At 65.1% G+C, this 18,495-nt stretch overlaps 1 protein-coding gene across 19 annotated transcripts in view; it reads left to right on the forward strand.

Annotated features, from left to right (window-relative positions):
* Positions 1-18,495, forward strand: part of MCF2L (MCF.2 cell line derived transforming sequence like) — a 132,229-nt gene that overhangs the window by 107,147 nt on the left and 6,587 nt on the right. For 14 of the 19 annotated variants that reach the window (XR_009400084.1, XM_059378185.1, XM_059378178.1 and 11 more), the window contains 22 exons: positions 1,413-1,529; positions 2,013-2,162; positions 2,766-2,890; positions 3,343-3,457; positions 6,387-6,506; positions 6,803-6,994; positions 7,379-7,570; positions 8,043-8,202; positions 8,825-8,895; positions 9,115-9,191; positions 9,669-9,735; positions 10,425-10,540; positions 11,712-11,781; positions 12,751-12,843; positions 12,934-13,026; positions 13,698-13,823; positions 14,652-14,873; positions 15,066-15,158; positions 16,127-16,205; positions 16,345-16,411; positions 17,166-17,284; positions 17,435-17,527. Coding sequence is in view for 18 of the 19 variants with exons in the window: in XM_059378185.1 (XP_059234168.1) it covers positions 1,413-1,529; positions 2,013-2,162; positions 2,766-2,890; positions 3,343-3,457; positions 6,387-6,506; positions 6,803-6,994; positions 7,379-7,570; positions 8,043-8,202; positions 8,825-8,895; positions 9,115-9,191; positions 9,669-9,735; positions 10,425-10,540; positions 11,712-11,781; positions 12,751-12,843; positions 12,934-13,026; positions 13,698-13,823; positions 14,652-14,873; positions 15,066-15,158; positions 16,127-16,205; positions 16,345-16,411; positions 17,166-17,284; positions 17,435-17,527 (2,557 nt within the window). In the remaining variant the exon portion in view is untranslated. The remainder of the gene's footprint in view (positions 1-1,412; positions 1,530-2,012; positions 2,163-2,765; positions 2,891-3,342; positions 3,458-6,386; positions 6,507-6,802; positions 6,995-7,378; positions 7,571-8,042; positions 8,203-8,824; positions 8,896-9,114; positions 9,192-9,668; positions 9,736-10,424; positions 10,541-11,711; positions 11,782-12,750; positions 12,844-12,933; positions 13,027-13,697; positions 13,824-14,651; positions 14,874-15,065; positions 15,159-16,126; positions 16,206-16,344; positions 16,412-17,165; positions 17,285-17,434; positions 17,528-18,495) is intronic. The other 5 variants (XM_059378197.1, XM_059378183.1, XM_059378186.1 and 2 more) reach the window with 1 other exon arrangement.

The following is an 18,495-nucleotide window of genomic DNA, read 5'->3' on the forward strand; positions in this document are numbered from 1 at the left end:
AGCACTGGATGCCTTCACTTCTGATGGCCCGTTTCCTGGGGACGGGCCAGGACAAAGCCATGGAGACACCACCGGACGGTAGTGGCCCAGCCCGAAATCCACCCGTGCGCGGTCTCCTCCAGCCTCATGACCCCCGTGTGTCCAGCCTTACCCTACTCAGGGCGAGCGCACCTGGCTGCAGCAGGCCTTGACGCAGACACCCAAGGAGAGCATACGGGGCCCATCCCAAGGGCTGTGGTCTCCCCTGCAAAGGGCACAACTGGTCCAAATCAGTGAGTTCCCAAGAACAGCTTTCACTGAAATCACCACCAGGGCCTTCAGCCGATCCATTTTCGATAACCCTTGAAAAGTAGAAAACATCCTCTTGCGACCACCACTGCTAAAATGTGATCATTTTCGCAAAATGTCCGGTCTGGGTGCTGCGTGCTGACCTCAGACCGGACAGAAAACGTTAAGAGAAACGGCCCTACCTCCTCTCCGCCACGTAAATGTACGCGAAGCGTGTGCAGGGCTCAGCTGGGACACAGGAGTCACAGGGAAGGTGGCCAGGCTTTGGTCATGTGGTCACAGGGAAGGTGGCCAGGCTTTGCTGTTGGAGGGGCGGAGTCCTCTCTGCTGAGACCCCGGCCACCTCAGGGACGTTTCAGCCGCTTCTGCCTGAAGGTCGTGGCTCGCGGGATCTCGGCACCGTGGACAGTCCCGACTGCGTTTCCCTCTGTGATGGGGTGGGATTCAGCGACAGCCCACACCGTGACAATCAGAAACATCTCCAGACGTTGTCACGCATCCTTTGGGGACAGAACCTCCTGGGCAAGACCCAAGCTTTAAACTGACACCCAAGATGGTGAACGCAGCCCTTTGGACTAACCCTCTCAGGACATGTCTGCCAGCATCTGTCCCACAGTTTACGAAGCGACAGCTGTGCCTTGATCCAGAACTCGTGGACAGAACGTCCCAGAAAGGGCAAGCGAGAGACAAGTCCATGGGGAGAGTGTCCTGGGTCCCACGGAAGGGCACAGCCCAGACTCTGGCATGCCTGCGGTGACCCCACTGGGTTTCTGTGGGCATAGGGACAAACCGACGTCCTTTTGAAGCGGAGTCCCGCTCAGTTACTGCCAGGAGCCCCTCCAGGGAGCTGATAACGCCTGCGGGACACCCAGTGTCGGCTGAGCCCAGCTCTTGTTGGGGCTCGAATGCCTGCCTTCGATGCTGACTTCAGTCGTCACAGCCCAGTGCATGCTGAGGCCCTGAGAGCTGGTCGGCCAGCCCGGGAGGGGTAGAGCAGGAGTTAAGCCCGGGCCCAAAGCCAGATGCCTCCTGTCCACGCAGCCGCCACTAGTGACCAGCGGGAGAGCATCGTCCCTCCGCATCTGCTGGGTGGTCTCCTCATGGGGGCGGCTTCTGTCCTCCAGGTCATAATGCTGAGCTCAGTACCCGAATTACACGGTTACATCGACAAGTCCCAGCTAACTGAGGACCTGGGCGGGACCCTGGATTACTGCCACACCAGGTGGCTGTGTCACCGCACAGTGAGTCCCCTGGCCGCCCGCATGCAGGGTGGGCTGTGCATCTCCCTGATCCCGACCTGAGCGGCTGGAGAGATTTTGCATGACGATGCTGCTGTTTCCAAAGACGTATTCCTAGTAACCTCAGTTGTGTTCCCCCAAAATGAGGAGATGGTCTCAGTGGACCTCAGTCATCTGAAGCAGCAACATGAGTAATGAGTTTGGGAGGGGATTCCTCTGGGCTCGGAGACCGGACAGGAAGGACAGCCCCTGGGGTGGGGGGGAGACGGAGCGTAGAAGGACTCTAGCTGAGGAGGACCTGTGTAGACAGAGCCCGGTAGGTTTCTGGACAAGTCGGGGCCTCAGGAGCCCCTCTGCTCATGCGGGTCAGGCTGGCTGGGGCCCCACCTCTGCCCCAGGACGCCCCCCATGGGCTCCGCACCGGACACCTGCTTTCCGAGCAGCAGGAGGGTACGCGGTGCACAGATGGTTCCCCCTCTTCCCAAGGCGATCGAAGGTTTCGCCCTCATGGTAAAGCAGACGGCTCAGATGCTGCAGTCCTTCGGCACCGAGCTGGCCGAGACGGAGCTGCCCAACGACGTGCCGTCCACGAACTCGGTGCTCTGCGCACACACAGAGAAGAAGGACAAAGCGAAGGTACGTGTGGCTTCGGTGGGAGATGGGGGAGAGGAGGGGCCCCTTGTGCCTCGGGCAAGACCGGCCTGCGGCCACGTCGAAGGCACAGCGAGCGCTCCGGGGACTGAAAGTGCCCTCTCCTGCATGCGGCCTGAGTGGGTGGGGTCTGAGAGCAGCCGGAGCTGCTAGCCTCTCTCTGAGTGGCTCCTTTGCTGTCTAGACGGCCGGGCCACTGGCCATGAGCTTCTGCTGCTGATTAACACAAGCAAGGCCAGGTGTCTGCCCACACCTTCCAGACAGCAGGTGGGGGACAGCGGGCTGATCTGGGGGACGGCACCCAAGGAGCCTGAGCTGGGCTGGCCGTGGCTCTGGGTCAGGGCTGGCCCCACCCCCAGGAACCCGCACTCCCCTCGCTTCTGACAGTGAGGATGCCACGGAAGCAGGAACGCAGAGGTCCGGTTTCCTGCTGGTCTCTTCCCTCCTCCTGCTGCCTCCAAGTGACCCGTAGCCCTCGCTGTGCCCTGGCCACAGCCAGAGGAGTCTCTGGACACCTGCCGTCCTTCGGCAGCTCTATGGGAGACATGGGAGTGAGCCCGGGTGCTGGGCGCTGTGCTGTCCCCGCAGGAGGACATGAAGCTGGCACTGGATGAGGGGCGGAGCCTTCTGGAGAACATCAGGGAGCCTCTGGGCAAGTGTGGGGAGCAGAGCCTGAACCAGGACCAGCTAGACAACCAGACCACTGTGCAGAGGTGAGCGCCCTGGCCAGGGGTGGGAGCAGGAGGCCCTGGCCTGAAGACAGGGCAACAGGGGACACAGGGGCCCCATCTCCTTGTCCTAACGGGAAGCAAGGGCGTGGCGTGTCCTTCCCGCTGACACGCTCTCCGTCCAGACCCCAGAGAAGGAAGGTGCGGGGTCAGGGGATGTCGGCTCGCTGCCCCCTTCACCTCCAGCGGACATCAGCAGTCGGAGGCCCAAACCGCCGCCCGCTCTGCCCAGCCCTTTGCTGCGGACCCTGGGGGGATTTCGGGCGGCCCCTGGTCGTGAAGTGCGGGGGCAGCAGCTCTGCGGGGGGCCCTTCCACCAGGCCCCGGCCAGGTCGTCCCCGCGAGTCCCGTGTGCAGTGCGTAGAGGGGAGGCGGGGCAGGGCAGGCACAGACACATGCCCAGGTCAGTGCACCGATACGGCCTCTCTGGCACCCAGGCTCCTGGATCAGCTGACCGAGACCGAGGCCGCTTTCGATGAGTTCTGGGCGAAGCACGAGCAGAAGCTCCGGCAGTGCCTGCAGCTGCGGCAGTTCGAGCAGGATTTCCGCGAGGTGAGTGGCCGAGCACGGGCAACGGGCGAGGGGCCCGGATCTACCGGCCGCGGTGGCCCAGCTGCCCAGGCGACCGTGGCAGTCGGCAGTCTCTGTGCGCCACACGAGCCGCGAGACCTGGCGGGACCAGACCCCGACGCGTGTGGCCGGGAGCCGCTGCCCCAGCAGGTCCCGCTGTCTGCGGTCGGTGTGCGCTGCCCTCCGCGTTCCCGGTGGACGGTCCCGGAGCCGTCTGTGCGCTCCCTCAGCCGGTGTCCTGCGCCTGCTGCGCGCCGGGCACGGCCCCAGGACCCCAGAACCGGGAGCAACAGTCGGGCTGGCTCCATAGCACAGGGGCTGTGAGGGTGACGCACTGGGGTGACGCAGGGGTGACGGGGTGACGTGGGGGTGACACATGTGGGTGATGCACGGGCATAAGGCCAGCCATGGTGTCCGTCTGGATGGGACTCTGCCGAAGCCGTTGATCATTATTTATGGGAGCGTGCCGAGCCGTCTGCGTGTCCTCGTCCTGCCACGTAACGACATTTCTCCTCGTCCCTCTGGTCAAGGTGGGGGGACCCCAAGTGCGCGAGAAACAAGGACCCCAGGTGCCGCGTGACACAGCCGCAAAACCGTGGCCGAGGCCAGGTGAGCGGACCACGCGTCCCGATGTCCCCAGAGCCCTCAAAGCACCTTTCGAGGAACACGGGATTGGTTCAGTAGCACACGCGTGCGGGAGCGCTGGTTGGGCAGAGAGGTGACCGCAGCCAGCCCGTGCGACCCGCAGAGACGAGTCCTGCGTCACCTCCTTCCGGGGGGCTGAGGAAGGCTCGCGAGACTCACGACAAAACCCCAGCGGCGGACTCGTGTGTGGTTGTGAAGTAACCCAGCCAGACCCCTCAGACCCTCGGGCGGCTTCCCACAGAGACGCGTCCCCCCAGACGAGCTCAGGGTCCCGGAGCTGACGCTGACGCGGTCGGCACACGGAATATCCCGTCCCCGCGCAGACCCGGGCTCCCTACTGTAGACACGCCTCCCTCCACGCCGCCCGCCCCTCCCCCTCCCGAACCCTCGCCTCCCACCTCCTCCCGAAGCCCGGGCAGCCCCTGGTCTACTCTGTCTCCCTATGCCGGCACTTCCGGAATGCTCTAGAAGTGGGGAGCCCTCTGGGCGTGGCTCTCTGCAGGGTCAGTGCAGGTGTTGCAAGTTCACTCTCGTTGCCGCTGGGTACTCAGGGTCCCGGGGTGCCGGGGAGCCACGGCTTACCCTTGCCCTGTTGAGGAGCATCTGGGCCGTTGCCAGGATTTGGCTGTGGTGGAAAAGCTGTCATCAGCGTCACGTCCGGCTTTTGTGTGAACACAGTTGTCGTTTCTCTGAGGTTGGGCCCCGGACCGCAGGGCGTGGCTGCACGTTTGGCTGAGAAGCTGCGACCAGTTCCCGGAGCGCCCGCCTCGTGCGCCCGGCGGCAGGCGGGAGGGGCGCGGCTTCTCGGCCCCCTCATTGCTGCCGACGCCCCAGGCCCGCGGTGGCTCTGCCGAGCGTCCCCCTGCGGCCGGTGACAAGGAGCCGCCTTCCCGGCCCCCAGTCCACGGTCCGTCTCGGGGAAAAGCCTCTCCTCCTGTTGCTGCCCATTTTCTGACTAGATCATCTTGGTTTGGGTTTGGGTTTGGGTGTTTTACTGCTGGGATTTGGCTCCTAGTCCCGCTCAGGTGTGAGGCCGGAGCGGCTGCTCCTGAGCCGGTCTGCGTCTCCATCCTCGGATGGGCTTTCCGATGCCAAAGCTTGTCGTTTTGATAAAGTCCACTGTGTCGGTTTTTCTGTGAAGGGTCATACTTCTGGCATCGATCCTAAAACCTCGGTCCCGAGTATGTTCTCTGGGGCTTTTCCTCTGTGACATCTTCGACTTCGATTCAGCCCACGATCCGTCTGAGTTAACCCACACGTGGGGCGAGAGTCAGGGCACGGCCGGTTTTTCGCTCTGGCCGCCTGCTTCCCCTTCCGTCAAGAACCAGGGAGGGGGATCCGTTCGGGCCCGTGCGTCCAGCGACGCGGTCTTGCGGTTCGGGCCGTGCGCCCAGCGACGCCGTCTCGCGGTTCAGGCCGTGCGTCCAGCGACGCCGTCTCGCGGTTCGGGTCCGTGCGTCCAGCGACGCCGTCTCGCGGTTCGGGCCGTGCACTGGACTCGAGGTCAGGTGGGCCTTTCCTTCCCCGCCTCTCGCGCCCCAAATCGTCTTCGTTCCTCCGGTTCCTCCGCTTTTCCACACACATTTTCAAACAGTCTTCCTAGATCTGCGGCGTTCCGCTGGGTTTGAGAGGAACGGTGTTCCGTCTGCTGCTGGGGTCTGTCGCTGTCTTTGCCGCATTGGCCCTGCCGTCGACCGCGTCCGTCCCCCGGGTGCTCCGAGGCTCCTCGCCTCCGCTCGGCACTTTTCAGACCAGCTCAGTGGGGGTTTGGCTTGATTTTATACCCGAGTCGTTCGTTTTTGAGCAACTGTAGATGGTGGTTTTAGTTCTGGTGTTTGTGTACTTTTCTGTATGGAGAAATACAACTGATTTTCGTGCGTTTATCCCCTGACACCTTGCTGAACTCACTTCTATTCTGTTAGTTCGGCAGAGTTTGGGGGATTTTCTACATAGACGATTAGGTCTTGTGCAAACAGGGACAGCTTGGTTCTCCCCTCTCCTGCCTGTCCGTTGTCTGGTCGCTGGCGACTCCGCTTCTCCGTGTGGGCACAGCCGTCCTGCTCTGGCTAAACGGTGACAGCGGACATCGTGCTTCACTCCCGGGCTCAGAGGAAGAGCGTTGTTCTCACCCACGGGAGACCTGCCCCGTAGGCTGTGACTTCTGAGCGTGTGTCCCTCTGCCCCGCTTCCCGAGGAGGGCCTGGCTCCTCTCTCCTCCGTCCATGCCTGACCTGGGCCCGGGCCTCCCGCTCCTCCTGTGTCTCAGGTCAAAGCCTCCTTAGACGCACTGGCCCAGAAGATAGCAACCTTCACCGACGTGGGCAACAGCCGGGCACACGCAGAGCACCTCCTGAAGGACCTCGCCAGCTTCGAGGACAAGTCGAGCGTGAGCACATGGGGCGGGTGTGGGCCGCAGCAGTCGGGGGCTGTTCAGGGCACCGGGCTATCACTTGAGCAGGCGGGGGCAGGGGGCTCTCTCATATCCGATGGGGGACGTCCCAGAGCCGAGGGAGGGCAGCACAGCCTCTGCCCGACCCCACCGACGCCTCCCACTCTTAACCCCCCCCATACTCCTCCCACTGTCACCCCTACCCCCAGCCCCAGCCCTGCTGACCCTCCCAGAAAGCTGTGCGCTTTCACCGACCGACCCTGAGCCACACGTCTGGGCGGTTGTCTACGCAGGCCTCCATGGAGCGCGCCCGCGGCCTGTCCCTGGAGGGCGAGCAGCTCATCGACAGCAAGCACTATGCCGTGGACTCCATCCGCCCCAAGTGCCACGAGCTCCAGCACCTGTGTGAGCAGTTCGTGGCCGAGGTGGAGCGGCGGAGGGAGTTACTTAGCAAGTCCTTGGAGCTGCACCACCTCCTGGAAGCGGTGAGACCCCCGCCACCACCCCACGTGGCAGGCTCCATCCCCGCGGACCACAGTCCCCCACTGACCACAGACCCCGTGTGGCTGGGTCCTTCCCCATGGACCACAGTCCCCGCCAACCACAAGTCCCTGTGGCCTATTCTCTAGAATTCCCTGCCCCCACTGACGGTTCTTCCAAGGACCAAAGCCACATGTGGCTAATTTCCTGCACGGCCTCTGTGGGAACGAGTTCCGCCCGGGCCCCTTGTGGGTTGGCATGCCGCACAGTCCCAGATCGTGGGGGGGCAGGATGGCCGGGAGGAGGCCAGGCAGAGCGCGCCTCCCGACCCGCCAGGACACGGCCTCTGATGGTGCCTTCTCTCCCTCGGCCACGCTCGGCGTGTCCAGTCCATGAAATGGTGCGACCAGGGCATCTACCTGCTGGCCTCGCAGCCAGTTGACAAGTGCCAGTCCCAGGATGGCGCCGAGGCGGCCCTGCAGGAAATCGAGAAATTTCTGGAAACTGGCGCAGAGAATAAGATCCAGGAGCTCAGTAAAATTTACCAGGACTACGAATCCATCCTCACGAAAGACCTGATGGTGAGCAGAGCCGGGACTGTGCCGACAGTGGGGAGTCACTCCGGGGTGTGCACAAGAATCCTGCCATGACCTCTCCGAGTGTCCTGGACAGTCGTGCGGCTCAGTTTCTCTTCCTGCAGCGGCTCCTCGAGGGCTGTCTTCCTGCCTCCAGGGTCCTTCCCTGCAGGGACCGTGTTCTTGTCGGAGCAGCCACTGTGGGCCCTGCCACATGTCGCACTGACCCAGGGCCCGACTCTCACCCGGCCCGCTGTCTGCAGACCCATGGCGGCCTCATGTCCCTCCCGTCCAGTGGACTCTCTCCCCAAGTCCACAATCCACGTCCACGCCATCCCACGTCTCCCAGCCGCAGCAAGCGCCGAGTGCAGGATTGCTGTGTGGCAGCTGTGGCGCTGTGTCCCAGGCACAGAGGAGGGCCTGCTTCTGACACTGGTGGAGTCTCTTGCTCACGGGTCCGTTCACCCTGTCCCTTCAGGAGCACGTGCAGAAGGTCTTCCAGAAGCAAGAGGGCATGGAGGAGATGTTCCATCGGAGACAGGCCAGCCTGAAGAAGCTGGCGGCCAAGCAGATGCGGCCCGTGCAGCCCGTGGCCCCCCGGCCAGAGGCGCTCACGAAATCACCCTGCCCCTCTCCAGGTGTGTGCTTCCACTGTCCTTCCGGGCCGTGGCGGGCCCTTGTGAATAAAGTGTTATTGGCACGTGCCCATTGTGTGCCGTCTGCTAGCCGTCACGGGGCTCTTTCTGGACTCGTCCGTCTCAGCCTGTCTGTCCTCAGTGCTGGTGCCGGAACAGTTCTCCGACCACGGCCCAAAGCCCCCCACAGCCCCAACTCCTCGTGGTCTCCTCCGAGGCCGAGCGAGTGGCCACACCGTTGCCCAGAGCCCTATCTGCGGCAGCCTCTGCCTGCTGTCCGCGTTGGGGCTTCGACAAGGTGGCTGTAAGGTGGTGAGACCCTGGAGAGCCGACTCCCGCCCACCGCCTCCAATGCGTGCGAGTCCCATCGTTGGAGACGGTGCCCCTGGCCCAGGGGGGTCCGGGTCCCGTGTGTGCACGGCCTCGGCTCCATGTTCCCTCCCCGGTCTGCCACCCGCCTCCCTCTGCTCTGCGTCTCCTCGGCTTCTGTGCCCCTCCTGTGGGGCGACAGGGGCTCGCTCCGGTTTCTGCAACAGTGCCAGGCGCTCCCAGCTCGCGGGTGCGGCCTCTCCCCTGCAGGAAGACACGAAGCGACACCTTCCTTCTTCCTTTCTTCCCAAACCAGGCAGCCGGAGGGGCTCTGAGAACAGTTCTGAGGGCAGCGGGCTCCGGAGAGGGCCCTACAGGAGGGCCAAGGTGAGGCCACTGTGCAGGCCGCTCTCCCATGGTGGCTCTCCTTCTGGTATAATCCCGCCCCCCGGCTCCCTGGCCCGGCCCGTGCTGTGGGACGTCCCTGCCGTGGGACCGCGGCTCCCTACCCAGCGGAAGTGAGGGTGGGTTCCTTGAAGTCAGGGCGTAGGGCCGCGCCCTCTTGTGTCTGGACACCGGAGGCAGCACGTGTGGTTCTCTCCCCAGAGCGAGATGAGCGAGAGCCGGCCAGGCCGGAGCAGCTCGACAGGGGATGAGGAGGAGGGCCTGGCCATCTTGCGGAGGTGAGTGTCCGGTCCAGGGACGGCACGCGCGAGCCTCTCGGACCTCAGCCTCTGGCCCCGGGGGGTCTGAACATCCACGGGCCCGAGGGGGTGGGGTCTGTACACGTCCACCCCAACGTGGGTGTCACAAAGCACATGTGGGCATGCGTGGGTCTGTCTGTCTGGTGAGACCACGTCCAGAGCCAAGACAGAGCTGGTGTTCCCTAGAAGAGCCTTTTGTCCCTGGTTCCTTAGGCAGAATTTTGGTGATTGAAATGGCTGGTGCCCTCCCCGCCCCCATTCAAGCCCCCAGTGGCGAGACCGTGTGGTTCACTGGAGACAGATGTGCCGCCGTGCTCACCGCCCTGACCCGCCCCCGGCTCCGCGGCCCGCACCCCGGGCCGGTGCTGCTTCTCTCCTGAGCCCTCCTCTTCCCGTGCATCCCGCCCTGGGGCTTCTCTCTGTGCCCTTCCAGCTCTAACACACCTCTGGCCACAGGCATGTGATGAACGAGCTCTTGGATACAGAACGGGTCTACGTGGAGGAGCTGCTCTGTGTCCTGGAGGTGAGCCTGCGTGGGGGACCGGCAGAGGCGCCCCCGGGAGCCTGTAGGCCGGCTCACCCTACACACAGAGCGTGAGAGGAAGGCAGCAGCTTTACTCAGACGGCCCCAAGCTAGAACGAACTCATCCGTCAGTGGGACCAGGGACGAGGAGATGTGGTTGCCTCGGCACAGGGACCTGCTCCGCCAGCAAGGAAGACAGCGTGGCTGTCCTGGGAGCGTGGCTGACCCCAGAGCCTGTGGTTAGGAGCAGGGGTCAGATAGGCCTGTGTGGGATTCCCTTGCAGGAACAGCTGAGCTGCCCCGTCCGTGTGGAGGAGCAGAGTAGAGGCCTCGGGGCTGGTAGGCACTGGAATGTTCTAGATCCCGGTCGGGATGGTGGTTACAGGGGTGTAGATGTTGAAATGATGCATCTCGGAGTACACATAAAATTTCTCTCCTTCATACCAGTTACGTGAGTGCCCAGAGATTGAAAGGCAGAGGGCGGAAGCCCTCACAACCCCTAAAACGGGCGCCGCCTGTGGTCACTCCTGTTCCTCTGTGCGGGTCTGGGTGGTCGTCTCAGAAACGGTCCATGAATTCATCAGGGTGGATTCACTTTCTAAGTCCTGGGAGGTGTCCCCTACCCGCTGACTGTCCATGGAACCCGCCACAGTCCGCGGAGCCCCGCCAGCCTCTCCCCTCCTCCGCAGGGCTACGCCGCAGAACTCGATAACCCCCTCATGGCGCACCTCGTGTCACCAGGTCTCCAGAACAAGAAGGACGTTCTGTTTGGAAACATGGAGGAGATCTACCACTTTCATAACAGGTCAGGCCCTCCTCTGACGACGCCTGCCTGGTGGGGTCTGCCCCTGAGACGGCGCCCGCAGGGAGCCGGCTGCACGTGGGCCCCGGGCCGTGGCCTGCCGGTGCAGAGCATCTGTCCCTCCTCCCAGGCACAGGTGCTCAGGGGCTGCCGCAGGACAGTGGCTCAGAGGGGAGGCGCCTGCAGGCCGTCACAGGTGGCCCGTCCTCCTGCTGGGCAGTAGCTGGGGCTTTGAGGACACAAGAGCAGCCCCACTCCTGCCGGGCCACCAGTGGCCAGCCCCGCTCAGTGTGTGCGTGCGGCCCTCTGGGGTGGCACCAAAATCACACCACTCGGCAAGGCCCGTTTTGTCCCCGCGTTCGTCCTTGAGAAGGAGGCAATGGCAGACATTCTGTCCTGCCTCTTCCCCCTCACGAGCGCAGTCGGCGGCTGCCGTGGCTTTGGGGGCGGTACGAAGGACCCTCCTGCAGCCGCCCACCCCCGGCTGCCCGCGGCAGTTTGCGTGAGCGCGTGGGAAAGGACGTGCGGAGGCAGATGCAGGATGCGCGGCGGGGAGAGGGGCAGTGGGACAGACAGCGAAGCCTCCTCTGGGCTGGTGGGGGCCCTGGGGACTTCGGTCCGACCACATGCCTTCGGCCGCAGTCACCCAGTCGCTCACAGAGGGTCGCCCATCTGCTGCCGGGCCCCCCGGGTCCCGTCTCTTCCCACAGAGCGGTCACAGGTCAGATGACCTCGGCTCGGGCCAAGCCACAGGCCCGGGCCGCTGGGGGCTCGAAGCCGCAGTGAGCTGAGCCCAGGGAGCCCCCACCGAGGTGGGACTGACCCCGGGCTCCTGGGCGCGCACCTGCAGAGCTGGGTGGGAGGGGCGGGTGCTCGCAGCAGACCCGGCTCCCGCCCACCTCCCCGTCCGACCGGTAGAGACGTAGCTGTCCTAACTCCTGTGTGGACGCCAACGCCAGCGACCCGAAGGGACCCACAAAGGGGCCGGGTCTGCTTAAACCCGAGTTTGCCGCAGCAGAACCCGGGGAGCCCGGCGTGGGTTCTGGGCCCAGCTCACTGCCCCCCGACTGTCCCGAGTCAGAAATAAGCGGGACTTGGGGAGTAACATTATTCATCCGTGGCTGGAGTCTACTTCGGCTCTTCATGTGACCTAAGGGGGACCTTCTCTGCCTAGGATATTCCTCAGGGAGCTGGAGGGCTACACGGACTGCCCGGAGCTGGTTGGGAGGTGCTTCCTGGAACGGGTATGTCTTGTTCCGACGTGCGCTGTGCTGGGCTGTCCTTGTCAAAGTTTCCGCGGGACACAGTCATGACTTCAGACCCTGTCGCAGTCTCCTAACCCGTGGGGTCACCGAGTGCACGTGTCCCCGGGCTGCCTGAGACACGGTTTTCTCTGAGCCAGTCACGGGCTCAGAAGCCCCGGAATCAGAACGTGTCCGTCTTGACGGCGCGTGTGCCGCAGGACTCCGCCGGACTTCTCGAGCTGGCGGCTGTGTCTGGTCTTGCCCTGGTCAGCAACCCCCCGTGCAAGCGGGCCTGGGACGGTCACCTCCCCTTTCCCCTCTTTGACACGGCCGTCCAGCTCCTTCCAGGCTGGGAGAATTGGAGGGAGCAGGACGGGGCTTTCCTCTCAGGCCCGTCACAGCCCTGTGCGCGGAGCGGCAGGGAACGTGTGGCCGAGCTGCTCATTTTGACGACACAGTGACACAGAGGCCGAGACACGTCCGCGCGGCGTGGGGCCAGCGCAGCGGAAGGAGGAGGGGCCTGTCGCTGCCCCGCGTCTGGCGGCTGCTGAGCTGCTCACTGCATTTTGGGAGTTGGGGGAGGGGTCATGCTGGAGATCACTGCTTCTCAAAGTGGGCCCCTGCCAGCAGCATCAGCATCCTGGGGCCTTACCGGAGACGCAGGTTCCCAGGCCCACCCCACGCCTGCTGGGTCCGAGCCTCCGCTGGGGTTCTGCATGTCCCCGAGCCCGCGGGCAGCTCCACGCACACGCGGTGGAGCCCCAAGCCCTGCAGGGTCTTTCTGTAGAAATTAGCAACTGTTCGTGGTCGGTAACTCTCGCGGCAAAACGCCAGTGGCGTGGTGCTGATCTGCGGAGAGGAGGGGACAGACGCAGCCCCGCCGTGAACCCTGTGGGCTTGTGGCGCGGCACAGGAGACGGTGGAGGGGGCGGGGTGTGCCCTGTGACGCACGCTCTGTCCCCGGGTCAGATGGAGGAGTTCCAGATCTACGAGAAGTATTGCCAGAACAAGCCGCGCTCCGAGAGCCTGTGGAGACAGTGCTCCGACAGCCCGTTCTTCCAGGTGCGTCTCCAGGGGGCGCGGGTCTCCCTCGCCAGCGCGCTCTCGCTCGGGGGCCCCGTCGGTCTCACTGGGCGGGCTCTGGGCTTGCAGGAATGCCAGCGGAAGCTGGACCACAAGCTCAGTCTGGACTCCTACCTGCTGAAGCCGGTCCAGAGAATCACCAAGTACCAGCTGCTGCTCAAGGTGGGCTGCTTGCCCCCGCCCGCGCCTCCCCCCACGCTGTGCCCTACTGGCCTTGTCCCCCCCACGCTGTGCCCTACCAGCCCTGTCCCCGCTCCCTGCCCGTGGCCTCCTTAGCCTCCGAGGGCCGTAGTCCCAGCACAGCAAACCCCTCCCCCCCCGCCCTGCGAGGACCCGGGCTTTTTGCAGGCCTTTGTGGAGCACCTACTGTGCGCCGGCCACTGTCGGGGGGTCACAGGATCCAGAGGTGGTCAGGCCGACCCTGTCCCATGGAGCATGGGCTCCAGACGTGTCCACACACACCCCACTGCGCCCCTCACGTGGGCCTCCCCACGAGGCCACCCATGTCCAGTGGCCTCGTCGGGTCTGCGTACACACGCCAGGGGACGTGCAGACGCCTTTAGCCGTCGTGGGTCTGGGGCAAAGGGGTCTGTGTGGAAAGGAAGGAGAGGCAGGTCTAGGAGAGGGAGACGCGGGGAGACCCGTCTGAGCGCCTGGCTGGGGCGTCCCAACTGCGGCACAGGCAGGACCATTGGGACAGGCAGGGCACAGGGGGTGGCTCCTGGGCCTCCCTGGCCACACAGGGAGCCACACTCTACGTCCCGAGGGTCCACGCGGGGCCGGAGCGGGAGTCCCGTGTTTCCGCGGCATGTGACGGTGCCCGCGTCCCCCAGGAGATGCTGAAATACAGCAGGAGCTGTGCGGGGGCCGAGCACCTGCAGGAGGCCCTGAGCTCCATCCTGGGCGTCCTCAAGACCGTCAACGACTCCATGCACCTGATTGCCGTCACTGGCTATGACGTAAGGGCCTCTGCGCGCCGCCACCGGGCTGCGGACCGTGCGGAGCCGTGCCGCAGCTCCCTGTGCGTGTGCGTCCCTGTGGGCGGGCAAGAGCCCGGTTCTGATGGGTGTCGGGGGCAGCTCGGGGCGAATGGATGTCCAGCTTGGAGTGTGCCCCCGAGCCCAGGGCGCTGGGGAGACTTCAGCCCACCGAGCTGCACGTCCGCTCGGGAGCCCCAAGGGCATTGGACTCAGGGCTGGTCTGGTTTCGCTGCCACTTGTGGGTTGGGGACAGGGGACACGCGGGTGTGAAGAGCAGACTCTGTTTTTCCCTTGTGTCCCCGACTTAGGTCAGCTCACTCATTTTGTCGCCTCTCTTGTCCACTTGAGCCCACCCTCTTTTTTGAATATAACAGGCTTTCTCTTTAGAGCTGTGTTGGATTTCCGGCAGAATAAGGGAAGGCAAAGGACAGCCCACAAGCCCCTGTGCCCCCAGCATAGCCCCCCATGTCCCCACGCCCAGCAGGTGGGGCCTTTGTCACAGGGATGAGCCTTCGCTGGCCCACCATGCCCCCCAGGCCCAGGGTGTGCCTCCGGTGGGTTTGGACAGTTGCTAAAGGCCCCGTACGCACGGGCACAGGCTCGGAAAGAGGAGTTTCACTGCTGGAAGACCCGTGTCCGCCCTTTGCCCCTCCCCCGGCCCCGAGCCACCCCCGACCCCTCACCCACCCCCACGGTTCTGCCTTTCCCCGAGCGTCCGCAGTGGGGTCCCACGGGACGCAGCCCTCCGAGGCGGGCGCGTCTCCTCGGCTGCGGGCGTATAAGGCCCCACGTTCGTTCCGGGCGCAGGGGAACCTGAGCGAGCTGGGGAAGCTGCTGATGCAGGGCTCCTTCAGCGTCTGGACAGACCACAAGAAGGGCCACTCCAAGGTGAAGGACCTGGCCAGGTTCAAACCCATGCAGCGGCACCTCTTCCTGCACGAGAAGGCCGTGCTGTTCTGCAAGAGGAGAGAGGAGAGCGGCGAGGGCTACGAGAAGGCCCCGTCCTACAGCTACAAGCAGTCCCTGAACGTGAGTGGCTCCCGCAGCCGCCGCCGCGCTGCCCGTGACGGGGGGGTCGGGGGGGGGGCGGGACCCCCGCATCCTCTGCCCTCGCCCCGAGCCACTCCCTGCGTCGGCACGACGCCCTGACCCCTTCACCGACGGGAGGGCGCGCTCCCGTCCCGCACACGACGAACGCCTGTCCCCTGCTCCCGCGGTCAGATGGCGGCCGTCGGCATCACGGAGAGCGTGAAGGGCGACGTGAGGAAGTTTGAGATCTGGTGCAACGGCCGGGAGGAGGTGTACATCGTACAGGTAGGGCCCGCCTGCCCCAGCGCCAGGCGGCGGGGGCGTGCCGGCCTCTCTGGTGGGGGCAGGTGTCTGGAAGCTCCCGTGGCGCTTTATCTCCCAGAGGCCGTGCAGGGCCTCCCTAAGCCGGACCCAGGAGAAAGCACGGGGAACCCACAGTTAGGGTGCGTGAAAGGCATGCCCGGGGACACGGGCTCAGGGGGTGTGACTAGCCTGGGCCGTGTTATACACGTGACCGGCTTGTCCTGGTCCTTCCAGCCCCTGCGTGCCGGTGAGGGCAGGGGGTGCTAGGGCTGTGAGAGCTCCCTGAGCCCATGTGACCCCCGGTCCCTGGGCCCTGGGATGGGGTTGGCCAGCACATGGGATAGGCCCCTTCCAGGGGCCCCCCCACACTCAGACGCGGGATGTGGTGGCCGTGGCAGCCTGTCCTGGCGCGCATACCAGCACAGCAGCCCGCGGCAATGGCACCCAGCTCCAGCTTGGACACTGGCCCCCGGAAGCTGCGGGGGTGGCGGCCGATGCTCTGGCTTTCCGCAGGCCGCGTCTCCAGAGCCGGGCTGTCTCTGCCCTCTGGCCACATGCCTGTGCCGAGGCAGGCCCCAGCCCGCCCCTCTTTAGCTTAAAGTCCACTTCGGAGTGTCAGGCGCCCATCTTGCTTGTCACAAAACGATGCCACGGGCCACTTCTGGAGAAGCATGCTTGCAGGGGGCGGTCTGTGCTGGGTCTTTGGTCCTGTTCACCAAGTCAGGTGATGCCAGCGAGGCTGTGAAGTGGGGGGGGCCGGGCAGCCGGCCCACCACCTGCATGGCCCACAGGCCGGAGGCAAGGGCACCACCCACCGCCCCCTCCTTTCTCCGGGGCAGTGGCCCCGCTGTCCACTCCCAGGGTGGCCCATAGGAGCTTTGAGAGTCAAAGGCAGAGCAGTGTCTTTGGGGAACGTGCGTCCTCATGTCCTGGCCTTCCTTCCTGCACAGGCACCGACCCCCGAAGTCAAGGCTGCGTGGGTGAGCGAGATCCGCAAGGTGCTGACCAGCCAGCTGCAGGCCTGCAGAGGTAGCAGCCGCGGCGGCTCCCAGCCGGGCTCCGGTGCACTTCTGCACGCAGCCAAGGCAACCCCCACACCCAGGGCTCCCGGCGGGGCTGCGGTCTCACAGGTGAAGTCGGTCACGCGCTTCTGTGTCCCTCCCTACAGAAGCCAGCCAGCACCGTGCGCTGGAGCAGTCCCAGAGCCTGCCTCTGCCCGCGCCGCCCGGCACCAGGTGAGGGGCCCACACCCGTTGGCACAGGGGTCTGCACGCACCGCTGTGTTCATGCGGCTGGTGACCCGAACCTCCTCCTGGGGTTTTGGGTCACTCTGGGTTTGCCTGCAGGCCCTGGAGTGTCCTCCGGCCTTGTGTGCTGGGGGTCCATCCCCGTGGGCCAGCCTCAGGGACGGGGTCTCCGGCCCCACCTCGGGTGCAGGCCGGCTCCTGCCATCTCTGTTTTCCGACTGTTAGTTGTTTCTTGGTACAGTCAGCGCAGCACGTGCTGCTGGGGAAGGTGACAGCCACCACGTTTCCGTGACGGTGGCGCCTCAGACAAGGACCCGGACATCGGGGGCCGAGGCGCAGACCCATGCCGGACGCACCGGCCTCGCGCCGGCTCGCCAGCCTTTCCTGCCCTTGGCTTTCCTTGGTCACTGCACGCCTTCCAAGCGGCTCTGTGACTCTGTTTCTCCCGTTTCTCCCATAAGCCACCTGTGATGGTTGGTGGGACAGGACCCAGTCCAAGCAAATACTCCCCCAACGATGGTTTGAAAAGAGAAAGTCCGTCTCCCCAACTCAGAGAACCGCCTCCTTGTTCTCGCCCCGCGTGTGTGTTTGCTCTCGTTGGGTCCCGCTCCAGGGAACCCAGAGGGGCTGAAGGGCCCGATGGGACCCCAGGTCGGCCTCTGCCTCGGAGCCTCAGGAGGGGCTTGGAAAACCGACCTGCAACATTCTGCTTCTGTTTCCGGTGCGTGTGTGACGTCATTAGTCCTTCGAAAGGGACCACGAGAAACATCAAGAAGTTGGAGGAAAGGAAGACCGACCCCCTGAGCCTGGAAGGCTATGTGAGCCCCACGTCACTGCTGAAGCCGCCAGAGAAGGGCCGAGGTGGGTGTCCACGCCGCGAGCCGCGAGCCGGCGTGTCCAGGACGCGCAACACTGCCTGCAGGGCCGGGACGGTCCTCCCGGCAGCCGCGCCCCAGGGAAGCGCCGCAGCTCACTCGGCCGCCCCACACCGCCCTCTCTCTCCCTGCGTAGATGACTCGGTGCCCAGCTCCACCTCTGAAAGCTCCGCGCTTTCCAGAAAGCGCTTTACCCTGCAGGGCTTTCCTAACCTCAAGGGTCAGAAAGGTAAAAGGCGCCCGCCTGAAACCCGTGCTGTGGCCGTGTCGCTCACCGTGGTGGCGTGTCTGTCATTCATTCGTGTGGTGCTCATCCGGGGGGCGGCCGCGGCCTCTCCCAGTGGACCGCGCGTCCTGACCGGCGTCGTGTGTCTGTGTCCGTGGCGCACGCGGCCGGAGCGCTCTCCGAGGGGCCTCAGGTGGGAAAGGGTGGAAGCGGCTTTTCCTCGCTCAGGAACGGCACCTCCCGCGGGGTCACCTTCTGCACCGCGCTCCTGCTGCTGTGGCCCATCTCCGAGGGGTGGCCGCTGGTGCACGGGAGGCGCAGGGGGTCCCTCGCGTGGACGCGTCCAAGAGCCGGTGGCCTTCCGGAGCAGCGTGGTGCTGAGCTGTGCCGAGGGCTCTGTTCGTGTTTTTGTTGTAATTTATAAAATAGTGCTAAGTTGGCCTCAAACTTTTTTAAAAAAGGAGGGACACATTCAGGCGCTAATCTTGCTGATGGCAAGGGGCCCCCCACGTGAGCCTCCCTGCCGAGGTCAGAAACGCCCCTGCCCGCGGCCCCAGACGGCCGTCCGCTCGCCTCCTCTGCGTCCGGGCCTCTCCCGTCCCCGGCATGAGGGACCCCCCCCACGCCAGCTCCATTCGGTTCACGGGAAGCTACGCTCGCCCCATGGGACGAGCCCGCCGGCCACCCGTGTCGCATCCAGCATGAGCACCGCCCCGCGCCCCCGCACCCCCGCGCCCGCACGCAGCCCCTCACGCGCACCCCCTCACCCCCGCACGCAGCCTCTCACGCGCGCCCCCACGCCCGCACGCAGCTCCTCGCGCGCCCCCGCACCCCCGCGCCCGCACGCAGCCCCTCACGCGCGTCCCCGCACCCCCGCGCCCGCACGCAGCCCCTCACGCGCGCCCCCGCACCCCCATGCCCGCACGCAGCCCCTCACGCGCGCCCCCGCACCCGCGCGCCCCCGCACCCCC

This window comes from Mustela nigripes, chromosome 15, assembly GCF_022355385.1.
Source record: "Mustela nigripes isolate SB6536 chromosome 15, MUSNIG.SB6536, whole genome shotgun sequence".
In the NCBI taxonomy this organism is placed as follows: Eukaryota; Metazoa; Chordata; class Mammalia; order Carnivora; family Mustelidae; genus Mustela; species Mustela nigripes.